The sequence below is a fragment of the Mustela erminea genome, chromosome 1 (assembly GCF_009829155.1).
Source record: "Mustela erminea isolate mMusErm1 chromosome 1, mMusErm1.Pri, whole genome shotgun sequence".
Classification (NCBI taxonomy): domain Eukaryota; kingdom Metazoa; phylum Chordata; class Mammalia; order Carnivora; family Mustelidae; genus Mustela; species Mustela erminea.
In genome coordinates, this window is record NC_045614.1 from 165,479,349 (window position 1) to 165,499,099 (window position 19,751).

The 19,751-nt window shown below is 40.0% G+C and overlaps 1 protein-coding gene across 11 annotated transcripts in view; it reads right to left on the minus strand.

The window, feature by feature from the left end:
- BBX (BBX high mobility group box domain containing) overlaps positions 1-19,751 on the minus strand; it is a 274,540-nt gene that overhangs the window by 38,351 nt on the left and 216,438 nt on the right. For all 11 annotated transcript variants that reach the window (XM_032350051.1, XM_032350053.1, XM_032350046.1 and 8 more), the window contains one exon: positions 12,168-12,251. In XM_032350051.1, the coding sequence (XP_032205942.1) occupies positions 12,168-12,251 (84 nt within the window). The remainder of the gene's footprint in view (positions 1-12,167; positions 12,252-19,751) is intronic.

Consider the following 19,751-nt stretch of genomic DNA (forward strand, 5'->3'; position numbering starts at 1 on the left):
CTTGTGGAAGTAATTACACCAGGCACTAGTCATGCCTTACCTACCTTGTTTCGGGCTCTTAAAAGTACACCCCCCCATAGAGTATGTTAATCCTAAATTGTAAGAAAAACAATTATATTGCTGGAAGTAAAACTATTAAAATAAAACAAAAAACTGAGTCAAAAACTACAAGTCATAAATCTCACCAACCAAAAACCGAAACAAACACAAATCAGACTCTCAGAGTTGGGTGTCAGTCTAGGTTACCTAATTTAACATCCTTCCCCATGTAGAAATTCATTTTACTACAATATTTCCAAGACTTAATTTTCCAACTTTTTGCACAAAGACAGTGACCATGTTAGAGGGTAGTTCTCTTTGAAATCTAAAATTTTGAGGAAAAAACTATCATTCTGTCAGTACTCGTTGTTCCCCGAAGTCACATAAAGTAATCCACTCTTTCTCTCATGTGACAGACTTCCAAAACCTGGAAGACAGGTGTTATGTTCCCATAATAAGTCTTTTCTCCTGGCATAATGTCCCAGTTCCCTTAACTGTTCATCACACATAAAGGCTTCCTGACTTTCAAAAGTTGAGACCCTCTTATCTACACGCAGTCGTGGGGTCCTGAAGTGAGAACTGGACTTTATATAAGCTGGGTTCAGGACCAAGTACCACAGTGCTTGCCCAAGGCCCCACTTTGACTTGAATCCATATGAGGCAACAAAGGCTGAGAAATGGGCAACGGTATTTATTCCACTGAGTTGTGATGCCAAAAGTGTAAACATAAAACTTAACATAAAAAACTTCCTAAGGGCTGGGGAACATGGATCTTTCTCAGAGTAAGCTGCTAGTCTTCTGTAAGCCTTCAGATGAGAAGTGGAACGGCCAACTTGTCTACGGATAGAGACATACTTATGTTCTAATCGGGACCAAAGATGAATCTCTCCCCTTCCATTTAAAGAAAGAAAGAAAGAAAGGAAGGAAGGAAGGAAGGAAGGAAGAAAGGAAGAAAGAAATTAGGTCAGGGCTTCTAGGTGGCACAGTCGGTTCAGCGTTCAACTCTTGTTTTGGCTCAGGTCATGACGTCAGGGTTCTGAGATTGAGGCCCAAGCTGGGCTCTATGCTCAGCAGCGAGTCTGCTTCTTTCCCTCCCTGTGCCTCCCACCCCCGCATACACATACATGTGCTGGAGCACGAGCACGTTCTCTTATTAAAATAAATAAACCTTAAAAAAAAAAGGTCATACTTCTGGCTTGTACTAGGGTTGTAGTCAATGAAAAGCTTGGATTTCTTTACCCACATAATGTGCTGGGAAGCTTGGTTTCTCCTCTATTTTTTCCACACAGAAGTGAGATTTTCCATTTTTCCTTAGTTTATCATTTTGAATGCTGAATTACATTACTTTCCATCTCTGTGTTATGGACACATTTGATAAAGCTGCTTTTTATGTCTTCACCCAAATCTTTGGTCATGTTGAACAGGAAATGGCCAAGGACAGAGATTTCTGGCAGACTCTGAGAGCCCTTTCATCAGGTTTATTTGAACATTAATGAACTTCAGCAATCAAAGAATGTTTTATAATCCAGTCTTAAATTCCCCCCCTTTTGTTCACAAGGACATTGTAAGATTATGTGTCAAAAGTCTTGCTGAAATTGATATAGTATGCCAACAGCATTCTCAGCCGGTTTTATAACCATACCAAATGGAAAATAAAAATGGCTTGTTTACCAGGCAGGGTCTAATTAGGAAAACAAACAGCTGAAAGCGTATCTAGCAGAAGGAATTTAATGCAGGGAATAGGTTGGTTACACAGGTCACCTAGAACTGAGATGCACAAACAGGAGGTTGGTGAGGCAACCCAGGAAATAGCAACAGTAAGAAAAAATGGGGGAGGGAGGTCCCCAAAGGAAGAAGGAACCACAGTGGGCCTAAGTGGAGGAAGCTGAGCATGTGGAAGAGATATGACCTTTGCTCTACTCCCAGTCCTCCTCACACCCCCTTCTCTGCACATCCTGGCCTCACTCTTCCCCCCCAGCCCTGATTCTCCCACCGGTTGAACCCAGCTGGAAATCAAGGGGACACAGGCACCCAGGAAAGGCAGTCTGCAGCCACCAGGGACATGAACCACCAGAAGAGACTCTGGAATAGCACATTTGAGAAGGACCTTTTGGGGGAGACTTTAATTCCCAGTTTTTATATTCTCTTCTAGGAGTTCAAATATTTTATTATCAGAAATAATTTTCAAAAGTCTCTAGGAATTAACAGCCTGTGCTTCCACATAAAACAAACAACTTGGGAATAGCCATGGATGTAGTAACTCTTAGAAGATGCCATCACTCTTAGTTAGGAACAAATTCTATCTTGAGAAGCCTTTTCAAAAGCCACGGATTCTGGAGCCAGACTGCCTGGAGCTGCACGCGGACTCTGCCCGATTTGCTCATTTTCTAAAAACCTTTCCGTGCCTCGGTTTCCCCATTTATAAAACGTGGACGGTAATAGTATTTCTCTTAGGAACACTGTGAGGTTCAGTGAGCTGCACATGTACAGCACCTAAAATAGTGCCTGGTAGGGAGCAAGAAAAAATGTATTCTGACAACCATCCCTCTGCAGCTTATGCCATGCAGAATGAGTATGAGCTATGGGCAGTAACAGGACCAGTCCTACGGATATCATTAGTAGCACATCATGGCCTTGGTACACTAAGTACTGTGCTCCAATTTCCTCATTCTAGGGTTGAATGATTCTGTAATTGGGAAAAAAACATATACAACAAAATTAGATGCAAGATCTTAAATCAGTTATCTTTCACGAAGCATACCCTCATTAAACAGAGTGAAGCTCAGTTCTACTACTGGGTACAAACATCTACTTTTAGTGCATTTATCAATTAACTTCAGTGAGACTTATGAAAGTGCATATGAACTACATTCTGTTCACATGCATGGACACGCATACAGATTAGCACCCAGTGGACACAGAGGGACATAAATCAGTGTGAACTCAAGTGAATAAAACTGCATTGTGGGAAGCACAGAATTAATGTCTGTTATTAATTAGTCAAGTTGCCCTTAATAGAGGGTGGGTTGTTAATCAAGCCTTGAAATAGAATATGCCTTAGAAAATGACAATTTATTCTTCTATTATTATTTTAAATTGAACAATAACCTTCTTTAAAAGTGACACTGTAACATGTCTACAGGACACCTTCTGGATGGAATTCCCATGGCTGTATTCAAAGAAGTCAGAACGTTAACGTTTTAAATCAAATGTCTGGCATAAATATTTGATATCTATTGTCTATTCCCTCAGGCACTATGTATTTTTTTTATAACTGTAACTCAGGGGGCACAAAATCGATCCTGTTCACCTCTGTATTGTCCTCCAAGGATCTATCCTAGTACCTTTCAAAGAGAAGGCATTCCACAGATAACTGCATTGAACTGAATGGTTCACTAGTTTGGAGGTACATGAGAAGTCTAAAATGCATTCTGATTCACACCAGAAAGAGTGACAAGTCTGTAAAAAAAATGCTAATTAGGACCCACACTTACACTGTCCTTACTTAAGCTTCCCAAGAGCAACAGTGAAAACTAATCACCAATATTTTAGTTTTACTTCTGGTAACTGAAACCTTCCTGAAGTTTCTCACTGTTCTGTGTAGTCAGAATGGCCTGACAGTGATGAGCTGGAAGAAATGGCAACTCACCCCCAAAAGAAAAATGAGAACTAGTATGCTGGAACTGAGACTCTAACAGGACACACATACTGGACCGATGTATAAAAAATTATCCTCTTCAAACCTATTACAAAGAAAAACTTTCAGGAGGATTATCGAAGGGGTGACATAAAATGTGCATTGGAGGGATTATTTTTTATGTGCCTGGGTTCAGGGAGATTGCCATTTTCAGTTCAGGAAAGATCATGACATAGGCTCAGGGTTTGCTACTGGGGACTACAGAGACATAATAAATCTGTGCTGAGCAAGCTTTTATCTCTTGGAATCAAAGACATTCTAAAATGTATTCCTTTCTACAAATGTAAGGTATCGATTTGTTTCTTTAATGTGTTCTGCTATAAAAGACTTAGTGAAATGACCAGAGAAAAAATAATTCATCATGTGTACTAGGTAAGAATGATACCACAGAAGGAGATGCCCTTTAACTGGTACAAAGAAATGGGTGAGTTGTTCCCAAAATGTACCGTAGCTATCATTTCACTCTTAATTATCTTTCGTCTTTCATTGTCTATTATAAAGGATCCAGAAAGATTAAAAACACAAGGCAGTGTGAAAACAGACCCACTGACACTTATCAGGAAGTTTCAATTTCAAAATCTCTGCCTTTTAGTACAAAATAAATGTTTTACAGCCAAGGTATGTTTACAGTCATTTTGTACTGGCTTATTATCTGCCAAAACATTGTAGATATAACCCTGGGATGGCACTTCGCAGTGCTTTCCAAGATGTGCCCTTCTCCCATAATTAAATAAAACCAGAATGTTTTTGCCATAAACATACACTGGCTGATGGCTGCAGAGAATAAGGAATAGCACTGATGCTAAGAAAATTCAATTTTCTTTATTATAAAAGATAACTGGTCACAGAACAGTGGTCTAAGCATCTCTCAACACGGATAACTGAGCATATTAAGTAGTTTCCTACTTGGTTTACAGAAACACGGCCAGGTGAAAAGGTGGCTTCAGTGTGTCTCTTCACTATTTCTTCAGAAATTATGCTATTTCTGAAGACTCCAGATGGGTGGGGTGACCTTTGTTCCACAGGGCACTTATTCAAGTCTCCCCTAGACACATTAAAGGAACTCATTAGGAGAATTCCTATGTTGTAGCTCTTCCAAAAATAAGTTGATGCATTTAAAAATGAGATGAAAAGTTTTAGGACAGACGTTTCATAAAAATGACTCACAACAGTGTGTAAAAAGCTAAAGAAAGAAATACACCACTTTCAAAGAAAAGAGCCCCTCACATATATTATAAGTATTTGGGATTCGGTCATGTGACAACTGTGTAGGAAGGGCGAGGTTGAGAGGTGTGCAGGAGACTCTGGGCTTCAAGGGCTTCCAGCAGGACGGAGGGAACACTGCGCATCAGCCGTCAGTGAGGACACAGGGGAAACCGTAAAGAAGTTACTTCCATCAAACATCCCCTCTAGCTGGTAGCGGGAAGGAATGCAAATGTGACCGGAGGGATGGCGTCTCATCTCTATGATCTTATCAGAATTTCAACTTTTCTTAAAATGAACCAACATTTTCCTTAAGATTTAATTTTTACAGGCACTGGAATATATTCACCTTTACCTATCTCTTTGGTTTTAATTAGAAGTGGTTTCTGAAAGTTAGAATGTAGGAAAACTAGGGAGTCAAGGCCTCTGAAAATGTCATCATTCTTTTTTAATAAATAGGGTTCAAGATAGTTTTTTCAGTACCCCTGATCTACAACCTTGATCTTTTTATACTTGATGAGTAGATCTGGAGACACCTGGCACCCTTTCTTCAACTTTACCCTAACACATTACCAGTTTCATACACTGAGATAAAGCAAAGTAAAACACAGACCACAGACCAAATGCAGCAAGCCTGTGCAACTATTTTCTACCTTTCTTTCTTCTGTGCCCAGAGAACATGAGCCTCTGCTTTCCAAAACCGACCATTTGCCCTGACAAATACCTTCTCCTGTTGACTTTCAGTAGTGGATCTCCTCAGCTGTTCCTACCCCTCAGCACCTTTCATCTCTTTTCTGCTAGCAGGGCTTTCCTCTTTGTTCACAAACATCCAGGCTTCCTGAAGAAGGGTTCCGAGGATTCAGGTTCAGAGATGGGGTCACCTCTGGCTCCCCTTTCGCTCTGCCTCCCACATTAACCCAGTCATCAAATCCAACAAAATCCCCTGTAAGCTCCCTGCTTGCTGTCTCTTTCTACCTCCTGTTCCACTGCCAGCCAGCCCCTCCACAATCCTGGCTCTTCTTCTCACGTGGGTGTCACCGGAAGGTTTCCCCTCCGTTCTACGTACAGCTGCCACTGGAGTCTTCTTTCTCACTGCACGCCCCTGCCCTCAGTCTTCGTTTGCTTTTCCTTATCCTTCAAGCACAACTTTTCCTGCTTCACACTAACTACTCTCCCAGTTCGAACCGCGGCCACACTCCACCTTCCATAAGGTTCCCAGCACAATCCTCGACGCCTGCCCATCTGACTGAGCTGTTGTCACCCACCTACCTCACGTCTGCCTGCTTTTTAACCCCTTAATCCCTCTGCTATCTCTCTCCCATCTCTCTGTTTAATTATGCAGCTCCCAATCGGCACTGTCCGGGTGCTCAGGTACAAAAGAGGGAGGTGCACAGGGTTAAGTAGGGGCTGGCATTGACTGCTGGCCTCAGACTCAGGACTCAGTAGGCAAAGGAGAGGATGGTGGGCAGGCCACTACCGGCCCTGACCAACTGTTCTCATGTAGGAAGGCTGGATCACAGTCTCCAGATTCTCTTCAATTTTCATGAGAAGTCAGACATAGATATTCACTTGAAATCTCTATTTTTAAAATATTGAACACTAGTTCAAATGTCAATACAGGTCAACAAATTATGGTCTGAAAAAAGCATCTATGCAAGTTAAATGTGGCCCAAAGGCTGCTGGTTGCAACCCCTGTTCCTCCACAACTCCTTCAACAACCATCTCCGTGCTGTCTCTGCGCTCGGTCCCCACAACACTCCTGTCAATATTAACTCCTCCCTTTCTTGTCTTCACATGTTCACTTGGTGTATCATTCGTCACTCGAGGAGAGCTTTGCCATTTCACTGCATGGTTCTCGGTGAAGCCATTTGCACACTTACTTCTTATCCCTTAACTTTTTATATCTTCTCTCTCCGCAGCTGGAGAATGAGTTCTTGGAGGACAGGAGTCGTACCCCATAATTTCCTCACAGTATCTTCCAAAGTATATTCAATAACAGGCACTTACTTATTTAAGGGTGTAAGATGTATCTTGGCAGTTTTGAAAGTACAGACACTTTTTAAAAAGGAAATATCAGCTCCGTTTCTTTGACAGCAGTCTTGAAAAATCTGTCATCTTATTCAGCCATACACATATGTGTAGGAGTGAGCTGTCTTCCATAGAGCCTTCCATAATACGCAAAGTCCTATAACAAGCAACTTACAGAGTCTTTTACATTCATCTGAATCAAGGCGACATAACAGCCCAGTGTGGAAGAGCCTGGGCTGTGGAGACAGACTGCCTGGGTTTCCTACAGAGGCTCTAATCTCCTGTCCGCATGACCTTAGGCAAGTCATAAAACCTCTCTGCCCTTTTGTTTCCTAATGTGTCAAAGAAGAATGATGATAGTACCTATCTCCAAGGATGTGTGTGAAAATTCAATGAGTACATATAAAGTACTTATAAAGTGCCTACCACACAGCAGATAGTAAAATAGTCGTCAGGATCTTGGGTTAGATAGCACAACTTACTTCCTGCTATTAAAATTTATAACCTGTTTTAAAGAAGACATAGAACTATCTCAGAAAAAGAGAAGTAAAACAAAGAGCAACTGATATTTTCAGGCATGCATTCCAGTCTCTAGGGGTCCTCTACAACACCAAACCTACACCTGGAAGTAAAGTGTGCTTACACCGCTGATCTTAGAAGGAGGTTTGCAGCTTATCCCATCGTAATAGACACTACTTGTATACCCATATGCAGGTAACTTCAGCAGCCTCACTGTTACTGGCATGGAATAGTCCTCAGTAATTACTGTTTGTTGGAATAAATGAATCAACTGTACATCTTATTATATTAGGCAATTCTGATACCAGAGATCTTCAAGTGTAGAATTTTCTTCACTAAAATGCACAGGTACAGATGTCTCTGTGTGCCCTCCAACTATACAGCAACTATAACATGAAACAACTATAACTATGGTCTCCAGGGGGATGCTCTGCTATTCCTTATAGGATCTGACCTAATTAATTTCAAAACGAAAAGAAACACATTAAGTACCTGCACCAATTAAGCAACTGATTAACTGAACAGTATGAATCTCATGGAGGTTCAAATATCAAGGACTGTATTTTCTTCTCAATTCCCTGACCTCAGCAGCACTATGCCAACTCCCTTTCTAGCTGGAGTAGATTCCTGAAAAATACCTGGAACAGATCCCAGAATTTTCAGGTCACTTTCAGCTATTAAAAATCCACCCAGTTTAAAATGCCAATCAAATGCCTGAAACAGGGCCTTCCCCGGGGCATCTCCTGGCTACAGGGTCTTGGGAAATAGAAGGGGTCCTTCCAGTGCCAAAACCCAGAGTGCAGGCCAATTCAAGTCTCTTTGTGTCTGCTGCCAACTTCCTCCAATTTTCTTTTTGCCTGCACAAGTGGGTGCACGGCACAGTGTTAAGTACGTGCCTATAGCTTTGGGAGGTCTCCTTATTCAGTCCTCCTCCCATGTCAGCCCATAGGAAGGGAGGTGGGATAAGGGGAGACGTGAGTTCCGAGGCTGGTTCCTGGCCCTTCCCTTCACAAGGCTATTTTCTTTTTATAATTTATTCGTTTATTTATTTTTTATTATGTTATGTTAGTCACCATACAGTACATCATTAGTTTCTGAAGTAGTGTTCCATGATCCATTATTTGTGTATAACACTCAGTGCTCCATGCAATACGTGCCCTCCCTAATACCCATCACCAGGCTCAACCATCCCCCCACACCCCTCCCCTCTAAAACTCTCAGTTTGTTTCCCAGAGTCCACAAGGCTATTTTTAAATAGTTCTGCTGTAGAGGATAGGAGAAGCTATGGTGGAGGTAAAGCAAACTGCCCATGGTTATGTCTGTTTTTTTTATCTGTTCCTGCTAACATATGTAAGACTGAATGACCTTGTCAGGGGATGCCAAGGGCAGGGATGGTATACAAAATATTTAAGAGGCAGGGGTGCTAAATGATCAGAAGGGATGTGGTCCAGGGGCCACATCTTGCAGGCCCCTTGCTGCATCCTTCAGTTGCTGAAGGATCAGGGGAACCCGGGGATGCTGGGAAAGTTGCAGCAAGGGTATACAGGGGGTTTGGGTCACAGTTTTTTACTAACAATGGGAAGTATTTGGTATTTTAGTAGCAGGACTGCTGTACTGGTGGAAACTGGCTGAGCATCACTGCTGCTTGTGGGAGCTCATCAGTGTCCTCAGTAAAGCTGTCTCTGTTGCATATTTCCTGATGTAAGAGACTGTCCTGGGCCTGCTCTCTGCCAACCCCGCACCCTATGACTATCTTGCCTGATCACACTCAACTGCTTTCTCTTTGTCGACTTGACCTGTGGAAACTCATGCATCTTTACATTGCCAAAACGGAGAGTACAGCAGGCTATTACAAGCCTCTCCCGCAGCCAAATTCCTCCAGTTCTTTTCTCACTGGTCAAACAGGTGCAAGGCATAGCACTAAGTCTATGTCTACAACATTTCCTGCTTCTAATCAAAGAATGAGAAGATACCTCTTGCAGATACCCTCTGATCTTTAACAAAGTTTTTCTTAGAGCTGCCTTCACTTTGCTTGATATGGGGCAGGGATAAAGAGTGGAAAGCACTTCTTTCCTTTCCTCCTCAGGACAGGGAGAAAGGCCAAAATATTCTGGGTGACTGGAAAGTCTTTGATAGCCATCCCCCCCACCACTGATGACTTGGGGGTTAGGATGGGAATGAAAGGAGAAACCCCTGGAATGGCATATGGGGCAGTAGTTGGATCAGACCATCTCTTTATAAATCCCAAGAGTATCTGGCCCAAATTAAAGGTGGCTTCCTGGTGGATTTCCCTTTGGTATGTGTGACTTTAAAGCTGTATTTCCATATTTCAGAAAACAGCACCAATTCTGGGCAAGAGGAAAAATCCTCCTCCATATCCTGTTATACTTATTTCAAGAGATACCCCAAATAATTAAATATTATATTCAGTTCAAGAAAAATGAATGCTGGAACACTGAAAAGAAATAAAAGAAAAGAAAAGAAAAAGAAAAATGAGTATCAAATACACATGGAATAAAAAAAATTAAGGAAGCATATTTCTACTGGTGATTATTTGGAGATGCTGATTAATCCATTGTGCACATATTTATGTTTAATTAGAAACTGGGAAGGATTTAGAATGTTATTCTAAAACAGTCTACTGGCATTATGGTATGATATTCATGTGGTGCAAATAATAATGTGAGATTTTCTTGGTAAATTATTTTTTAGCGACCCTGTTTTATCAAAAGCATATATTTTTACTCAGATGTTACAAGAAACCAAGTCTGAGTATAAGCTGATTTGCTATAATTGGAATAGGCTTATTGCAGTCATTTTACCCCTTTAAAATTATGATACCAGCATTCAAACATCTGTTAAACCATAGCATCTGTTTCATATTTGGGATGCATCCCTACAAATTAGAAGAATGTTCTTTTTAATGAGCTCTGATTTAATAGGGAATCCTTTTTTTTCTTATAACGGTTATGCCAAAGAAAGAAAATGAGAAGACAAAATCATCTCTCTAGCACCCTCCATAGCAAAGTACCTAAAAGAATCATGTATTTCTAGTATAAAATGATTCATTACAGATACATTAATATGAGAGTTAACTTGTTTTACAATTTAGTGTTGTTATGTATATATTATGTTTGTATGTAAATGTGCATGTGTGTGCACACACAGACAAACAGGGAAATGCAGAGAGCACCATACATTCATTTTATTTAAGAAAAGGTGTCACTTCTTTCAAATACATTGTCTTGACAATCTATAGGGTCTTAAAAATACTAAATTCATCACCTTGTAGTCTCTCTTTACAAAGAGTTGTTTGCTCCAACTCCAAAGGAGCACTTGTTGCCAGATCTTTACTGTTTCAGTTTTACCTGAAGTAGTACTTGGCCACTGACTCACTCAGTTCTTTTTTAAATGATTCCTAAGATCTTTGGAAGTTTTCTAGTCATCTGTAGACCTCTATTTGGGTCTGATTTTTGTCTAACAAGAACCATGTCAGCTTAATGTCAGACAACAAAGGGTTCATTTGTTCCACTGTTTATATACTTTATTGTTTAAGGCCTCTGTATTTTTCTATTTCTAATGTGGGCCTGGCTAGACTTTAAAAGCTTCATTTAAACACATTTAAAACTCCTAGATTTTTATGATATAAGCTACCATAAAATTTAGAAAATGATAGGTTGTCCCATTAAATTTAATAAACTACAAAGGCTTTATAAAAAGAACCGTATCTCTCTCTCTCTCTCTCTCTCACACACACACACACACACACACACACACACACACACACACAACCTCAGAAGGAACTAACTGGAAGGAAGCCAGAAAAATGAAAGAAAAGAAAAAGTTCAATATAAGAGATATCTGGTCACCCATCTTGTGCCTCCTAATTTGTCTCACGGAAAAAGTAAACTGTTATTATCGTGTCCTAGTGCTACAGATATTTCTTTCACAGAAAAAAGGCAGAGCAGCAGCAGGGAGGCAGAGAAAACCATGGTCCCTGCCTACACTCTACCACCAACTGCTGCTAGCACCTTTCACACCAACCCCATCCCCCACCAAGCGAGGGCTCTCTGTTCCTCACAGATTTATAAAAGCACATTTTCTACTTTACCAAAGGAACAGCAGCATTTTATACCCATATCATATCAAGCATACAACTGACAGGTGTTACAAAATCAGATTTTAAAATATGTCATATGAGTTCTTCACTTAAAAAACAAGCCACCAAAAAAACCCACCCCACAACAAAAACAACAACAAAGAAAAACAACCCCAAATTAAAACATCAACCACCTGGTTTAAAAGTAGTGTCTTCTAGGAATTTAAGGATGTTATAGGAGAATCTGAGGAGAGAAACATGACTCAGGCCATTCTCCTGGGTCCAGGCTGGACTGACTTCACAGTGTGGGACAAAAACTGACCTTATTTTACAATACTACCTGTGAAAAAAGATTCTGCAATTTCCCTGCGTCCCCTTTTTCTGTGCTTACTGATTTTTCATAACAAAACTCCTTTTTTTTTTCCTATGAAAAAGCTAACCCTCTCATGGCTGAAAATTAGACCAAACACCACAGTCTGGTCACTGGTGAAATGGCACAGTTTAAAGAATGCTGCAATGATGAACTTTTTTTGTGGCTTCCACCTCTGCAGATCTTATCTCTAAATATTGTTAGAAACTTGCCTCTGCCAGTTGAAAGAGTGCCGACTTCCCACAGCGCTTCACAGGCTCGGCGGCACCACCCAATTGTGAAGTGTTCGAAGAAATCTATATTGAAAAAACAATTCACATAAAGAATGTTAATTGTGTTATCAGAATCTTTGTTTCCTCTTCACACACACCCAGGAACTTTCTTTTGTTTATGAGAACATCACCATTCCCAAGTATCAAGTAATTTTAAATGTGTCGTACTTGGGACAATTTTTGAAACCAACTGTAATCAACAACCTCAAAAACAGCAACAAAAACCAGGTGTGGCTGGGATAGCGGTTAAATGATAGGAGTATTATCTTCTATACTGCAGGCTTTAAACTTACAAGATATGCATTTCCATTTCTATACAAACACCAACTCATCAGCTGGCCAAATACAAGGGATTTAGAGTCATTTCGTCTGTACCAAAGCAACAAGTTTTGTCCCATTTTGTTCTTTAAGGAATGCATTTGGCAAAGACAGCCTTGTTAGTCAACAAATATTTTTTTGAGAATCCAATATAAATGAACTAGGGAATTACGGCAGGAGCTGGGGATGCTAAGAGTTTTACATAAACACTGGCCCTAGCTCTGAGAGAACGATAAAGATGGACAGTCGAGACCACACTTCTAAGTCACAGAGTTAAGGCCTATGCTGGGGCATACGAACACATACACCGTTACACTTCCCACAAGCTCTCCTGCAAATGTGACCAAAGAGCAGCTGTTCCATAACATGTAACTGCACTGTCCTTCATTCTTATACGAACACTTCATTCTCTATTTCTAGCCTAACTTAGTAAGAAGCTGAGGACATACATTCTTAAGGATCTTTATAAAGTATTCTCCTGGAGAAGTTCTGTCATCATTAGAGGAGCTAGCTCTGGTGTAAAGCTTTTCATATTCTTGGCGATTCTGAATTCTTTCTCAATTTAAGACAGAGGTATCTCTTAGTTCAGTTTAGGAAGCAGTCCTGCCTGGTGTCTGTATCCTTACAGGTGACCCCCAGCTCCCACAGGGAGTTCTGGGGAGCTGTCAGCTCGGGGAGAGACTGGGAGCTTGCTGCTAGAGAGAATTTTCTCTTTGTAGAGGCAAATACTTAATAAGCTACCCGGAACATTTAGAAGGGTCTAGTTTATGGAATAAGAACTTTTTTCTTCCTAGGTACTATCAATTTTAACAGTTCTTTGCTATTTATCTCAACCACTTCTTCTTAGAAAATTAACTAAGTGGGAGGGGCACCTGGGTAGCTCAGTCGGTTAAGCATCTGACTTTGGTTCAGGTCATGGCTCCAGGGTGCTGGGATCAAGCCCCACATTGGTCTCCCCACTTAGCAGGGTGTCTGCTTCTCCTTCTCCCTCTGCTCCCCTGCCCCCTCCACTCCTGCTCTCTCTCTCTCTCAAGTAAATAAATAAAATCCTTAAAAAAAAAAAAAAAAAACCTATTTGAAAATTAACTAAATGGGGCTCAATCTTTCTGAAGTCTGGAATATTTTCTTCTAGCTAAATTTTCTCTGATATGTGCCACTTCTATTTTTTTCTAGACAAGCTGAATTTAATTACTCACCTTATCACTGAACTAAGAGAAAAAACATCACCTATCAATGACTTGAGGGAATGAAGTACTGAATATAGATGTCAGTGTTTTGAACCAAGGTTGTATAAATGAAAGAACATGATCTTTGTGTCAGGCAGACACGTCTTCATTATTTTATGCTGTGTTGACTTAACAAAATAATCAAGACTCTGAGTCTCCTCTACCTCATCTTCAAAACAGAATCAGTAATACCTGCCCCATATTACTGTTGTGAAGTTTAGATTTTATGTTAATGAAGAGTCTGGCAAAGTGCTGGGTTCATATTATGCTCTCAATAAATGGTGCAATTATTAACAAGAATTTATCATTAGTAACATGAATAAAAATACTTTCTTAGTATAGTTTTAAAAATTTGTTACATACTGAAGTAGGAATGGAATTAGAAACTGCAATGTTAGAGGATAATTTCTAATAATCTGTAGAATTTTAATCTATCACATAGTCACATGACACTCTCCAGCATCACTAGCGGGCGGGCGAGTGTGGCATTGCTGCACTAAGCCAGGATGGGGTGCACTTCTAGATCTCCCAATGGCGCCCTCTGCTATCACCTGTGTTGCTGGAGGTTTATGCTCCTCACTCAGTACCACACATTGTGTGTGGCCAACTGTGGGCTTGATGAAGAAAGTCCGACTGCACTGTCTGCCACCCGACTTCATGCACAGTTGTCTGAGTTGAGGCTTGAGAATGGTTCTTCACCTTTCAAAAGGAACCACCATCTGTGTCTCGTAAGGCCTAGTTCCCTCATTACCCATGGGAGGATTTTTTCCCATGTGGAGGTCTAAGGAACATTTCCAAAGGAGCTCCTGTGGGGTAGGTTCAATGTATTTTGGTAGCCCAACACTTCCTGAATCAGCAACCAATACAATATTCATAGAGTAACGCTGGTGAGATAGGCTTTCTAAAAGCGTCTTTGGCTTCTTAATTTTTTTTGGTGTAGGGGGTGTGAAGAAAAACTGGACATTGTTAATGCTATGCTTGGTCCTTATCTTGATTTCTTGGCCACATTTGATGTGGCTGACCCTTCCTTTGAGAAACTCTTCTCTGGGCTTCCATTGCTGAAGAATCCTGGTTTTCTTCCTACCCATCCTCCCCACCCCCATTCCTTATTGTTCTCCTTTCTCTGGTGATCCCATAAATGCTTTTCCTCAAGATTTTGTCTTTTTATTTACACATCTTCTCTTACTAATCTGATCCATTCTCATGGCTTCATTAGAATTTGTACAATGCTGAGTTGTGATTCTACTGCACATGCCCACCATTTTTTTTTTCCTATTTAAGAGACTTACACATCCTTTCAAGTAAGAACAATACCATTAATATTTTTTTTTTCAATGTCTGGTCACCTGGTAGAGGGAAGTACACGCTATGTTTTACTTCTGGGTAGGGGACACTAGTGGACCATATTGAATAGTACATTCTTGGCTTTTTTATTGTCCTCAAACTGGATGGCACTTGCCAATCGGTTAACTCCACCACAGTCTCTCTTCTGGCTAGTATATACTGTTTGGATAAACAAGGGTGTAATAGTACGTCAAGTACAGCGAAAGTGCTAAGAAAAATGATCATCCTGGATGTTAAACTGCTCATTTTATAGCTGCCTGAGGTAGGGGAACCACACCAAGGAAACAGGTAGTAAAGATCAAAAGCAAATTAGGTAATAGTAGATGTTTTTTGCAATTATGAGGGATATCATAAAACACTGCAGCCTGGTAAGGAATGACTGATAATTACTGAATGAATAAAAAAATATTTTTAAAAAACCCCAAATGAACAGTATGGGATGACTGGTCTTTCTTACCTTAAAAGAAATATTAATGCTTCTAATAAAACACATAATACTTTCATACTGATTAGCTGCAGTGTGAGTATATGGTTTTTGTCGAGTGTAATATTCTGTAACATATTGAACAGTCCATCATCAAAATGAATGCATTAAATTTGCACCTATTGTTTATATCCAACTGTGGCAATGTCTTAAATTTGGTGAGATGATGGTTGTATTTATATTGGCAAAGTAAATACTTTCTAAGGGAAGTTTTAATGTCTAAACTTATTGTTACAAATCATCCAGATTAGTTTTCTGTCTTCAAAGAAAATATGTAATATTTCAATGCAAAGATCTATTTTAGGTGTAAGAGTCAGCCACACAACAGAAAGAACATGTGAACTGGTCATGGCTTTCAGACTCGTTAAATAATAGAAGACAATAGCTCCCTTCTGGCATTACATGTGGTTATTAGTCTACAGTAAATAAGATCTAAAATGCTATGGATGTGTCACTCTACCTGTAAACAACAAAAGATGCAGATAGGAAACTCATTTTGACCAATGTAATGGATCAGAGCCTGGAAACACGACAGCTCTTCAAAGTGGGCCCAGCTGAATGTAGGTGAGGTATGAGTATCAGCAAGGATTGGAGACAGGCTGAAATGGGGGACAGGCTCTGCACTCTTTCTTTCTAGATCTTGTAAAGTAGATGTATTTTCCTCCCTTTAGACATAAACTTTCATGAGGAATATATAAACAAAATGTTCTTTATTCAGGTTCATGATTCCAAGTTTGTTAACTTCAATGAGTTTTGAAACTATCAAATTTGGTTAAGAAAGAAAAAAAACACTTCAACTTAAAGAAATGCCCAGGGCTGACTGTTTCTTAAAAAGGGTGTCTCTAGGATAACTATTTTCCACAATAAATGGCCCCGTGCCAGGAGAAGATCTAGCTAACCTCTTCCTAGAGTTATATATGTTTGTAAATCAAATTAGCAGGAATGGACTCTAGGAATTTTGCATGCCTAACCTTAATATAATATTACAAAGCTAAACATTTTTAAAGACTAAATCGTTTCCTAATCATAGAAACACTCACTTTTCTCTAAGTGTACTGAAATCCCTCTGAAAAGAGAGGGGGTCCAAGTGGGTTCCTGAGTAGAGTTCTTTTATGTGTCCGTCCTTTTTTCTCTTCATCCCTTCCCTATAAGGCCCAGAGATACTAGGAAGTACCTTAACAAGGATGAGCTAATAACTCAGAGTAAAAATTATACTACAGAGCAGTGGTCTCAAATTGTGGTTTCCAACAGGACAACTTGTTAGAAATGCAAATTCTGAGGCCCCACACCAGACTCAATAAATGAGAAACCCTGGGAGTGAGGCCCCGCAATCTGTTTGAAGAAGCCTTTGAGGGGACTCCGATGCATTTTTAAAGTTTGAGAACCTCTGCTATAAACTAATTAAAACAAGAATTTCAAGAATCTTTCTGTTTTCTCAAAGGTGATGGGTGTTACATGAAATAATTATAAAGGCTTTAGGGATATGATTATAGTTAGTAATTACAGCCTGTTCTATTTCTACTGAAATATATGTGCTTATAGCAGATTTTAGTAGATAATTTTATTAGTTCATCTTGTTAGCTCTTGTTTGGCCTTGAATTAACCAACCCCCAAATGAGGCTAACGATGTGGTCAGATCTTACAATGACAGAGACTGAAACTTAGGGTTCTCTTGGGCCAGTTGAGACAAGTGACTAGAGAAGTTATATATCCTCAGAGAACCGTGTACTCAATTTATATAATCATATGTAACAGTTACAAGTAGTAACTGTAGAGGCCACTTTTAGGCAAAAAGGCTTGAGTGATGGACTGTAGAAAAGGCCTATCACGACCCCCTGGATGGATACAGACGGGCCCACTGGACCCACCTCACAATATCCAGAGGCCCTCACTGGCCCATGGGCTATTTATCCTCACCTTTCCTCCAAACAGCCCCCACCCCCTGCCTCTGCAGACAGCCTCTCCTCCCCGAATTTGCCTGCTGTTCCCTTCCAGTATGTTCCATAAGCTTCTATCTCCTTTGTTCTGCCAAACAATCTGTGGATTCTTGTCACCACCTGTGTCACCGGCTTTCACCAGATTGTTGTTTCACATTGGGGGCCCCTATCACAACAATAACCGAGAATATAATAATTTAATTGGCTTAGGAATGAAAACGGCTCATATTATCAATCTATGCAAAATATAACCAGGAAAAACAATATACTGAGTTGACAGGGGGAATTACATTTGATTCTCGGGCAAAACATTTCATTTTGGTTTTCCCGACTGCACATGCCTTCCTCTGTTATGAGGTCTTGAAACAGCACTAATAATTTTCAGGTTAACAATTTTTTAATCGTCTCTCAAATCTTATATATGTCTCATGATCAAAACCCAAAACCCTCAGAAGACCAGTGCTACTGAGTAGAGGAGTGAAATCTGTACACATCTCCCTGCAAAGGTCTCAAGTGAGAAAAGGTTCTTCTCTTTCCTAGGGAAGAAAAAACTGTTCTCATGCTTTAAGGAGTGAGCATACTTAGCAGCAAGGAAGCATTAATCGGTTTAGGAGAGGCTCAGATCTCATTCCGCAGAATCAAGTGGTAGTCGCTATTACATCATCAAACTAGTCCCTCAGAGCTGCCCAGGGCTTCAGGAACTCCTCATAAATATGGTAATAGTATCACTTAAATAACAATCACGCTCTGAGTGGAGATAACTGTTGGAAACACCAGCTGTGATATCCCATACTGACATTTTAAATGAAGCTGAATACTCTTGGTAGTTAATGTATATCAGGTGTGTCAAAGATGAGACATTACCTTTCTAATCCAACTACAGAGTGTAGAATTTAATCAAACAGAATGTATGGCAAATACCTTCTGTTTTGAGGAAAATATTTCTAAAAAGTTGCATGGGGCTGGCTTAAGTATTAAGATTAAAACCAAATTTAGTCACCAAACCAAAATTCCTTTTTAACTCTTAAAAAAAATTACTAGTGGGGCGCCTGGGTGGCTCAGTGGGTTAAGCCACTGCCTTCGGCTCAGGTCATGATCTCAGGGTCCTGGGATCGAGCCCCGCATTGGGCTCTCTGCTCAGCGGGGAGCCTGCTTCCTCCTCTCTCTCTGTCTGCCTCTCTGCCTGCTTGTGATCTCTCTGTCAAATAAATAAAATCTTTAAAAAAAAAATTACTAGTATCAAATAAATGGATCTTACCAACTGCAAGAAATATTAAAACAATTTCCTCAGACTGGAAATAACAGTCTGCTTATCATAATGACAGATTATAATAAAATCTTAATTTATTCAGATTCATCAAGCAAATTGTTCTTCGTAAGTGGTAGTATTATATGACATTTTTGTTACCAGTTTTATAGAATAGCCCTCAACAACTAAAGCAAATACTGTGGCAGAGAAGCCCAACTGATAACCAAGCTAACTGGTGGCATAAAGTCACAGTGGCTGACCCTAATGTCCCAAGAAGCAGCAGTATTTCTTTTTTTTAATATAAAAGCTGAAAGTAATTTTTCCTCATTTTCAAAGTAGCATGCTGGGTTTTCTCCTGCCAAAAGGATATCATTTTACATTTCATTTATGCAGCATTCTTTATTCAAATGAATCAAAATGATTCAATACATCAATATTAAACAGAACGGTGCTGCTTGTCATTTTCGCTCAACCCTTCAAAAAACTGCTTAGTTTATGATATATATTTTTGGTTGGAATTACTAAAGAAGGGGAAAGACCTAGGGCAGACACCATCTTATTTTCATGACCTGTATACACTTTATTACTTGTCATAGAGTGCTCATCAGAAATGAGCAGCCTATGGCTGAGGCCAGGGATTTTGTGGCAAGCATGTCAGATGTGCTTCTCCACACCAACTAAATAAGCGAGCACTCTCTGGTGTATGCTCTCTCTCTGGCTGATAAACCAAAGAAATCTGAGATCCTGCGAGAGCTGACCTGCTCTAAACCTGGGATTAAACGCTACTAAAGATGCTGGCTGAAGCTACATCACATCGAAAGCTAAGGGCTGATGATTTAACAGGTTGTATTCACCACTGCATCCACTGTGAGTCTTTCATAAATCACAGCATCTAATTTCACTACTGGAAACATTTAATAAATTGGAATCCTATGGATGTGGACAGCAGTTTTTTCCAAAGCTTTT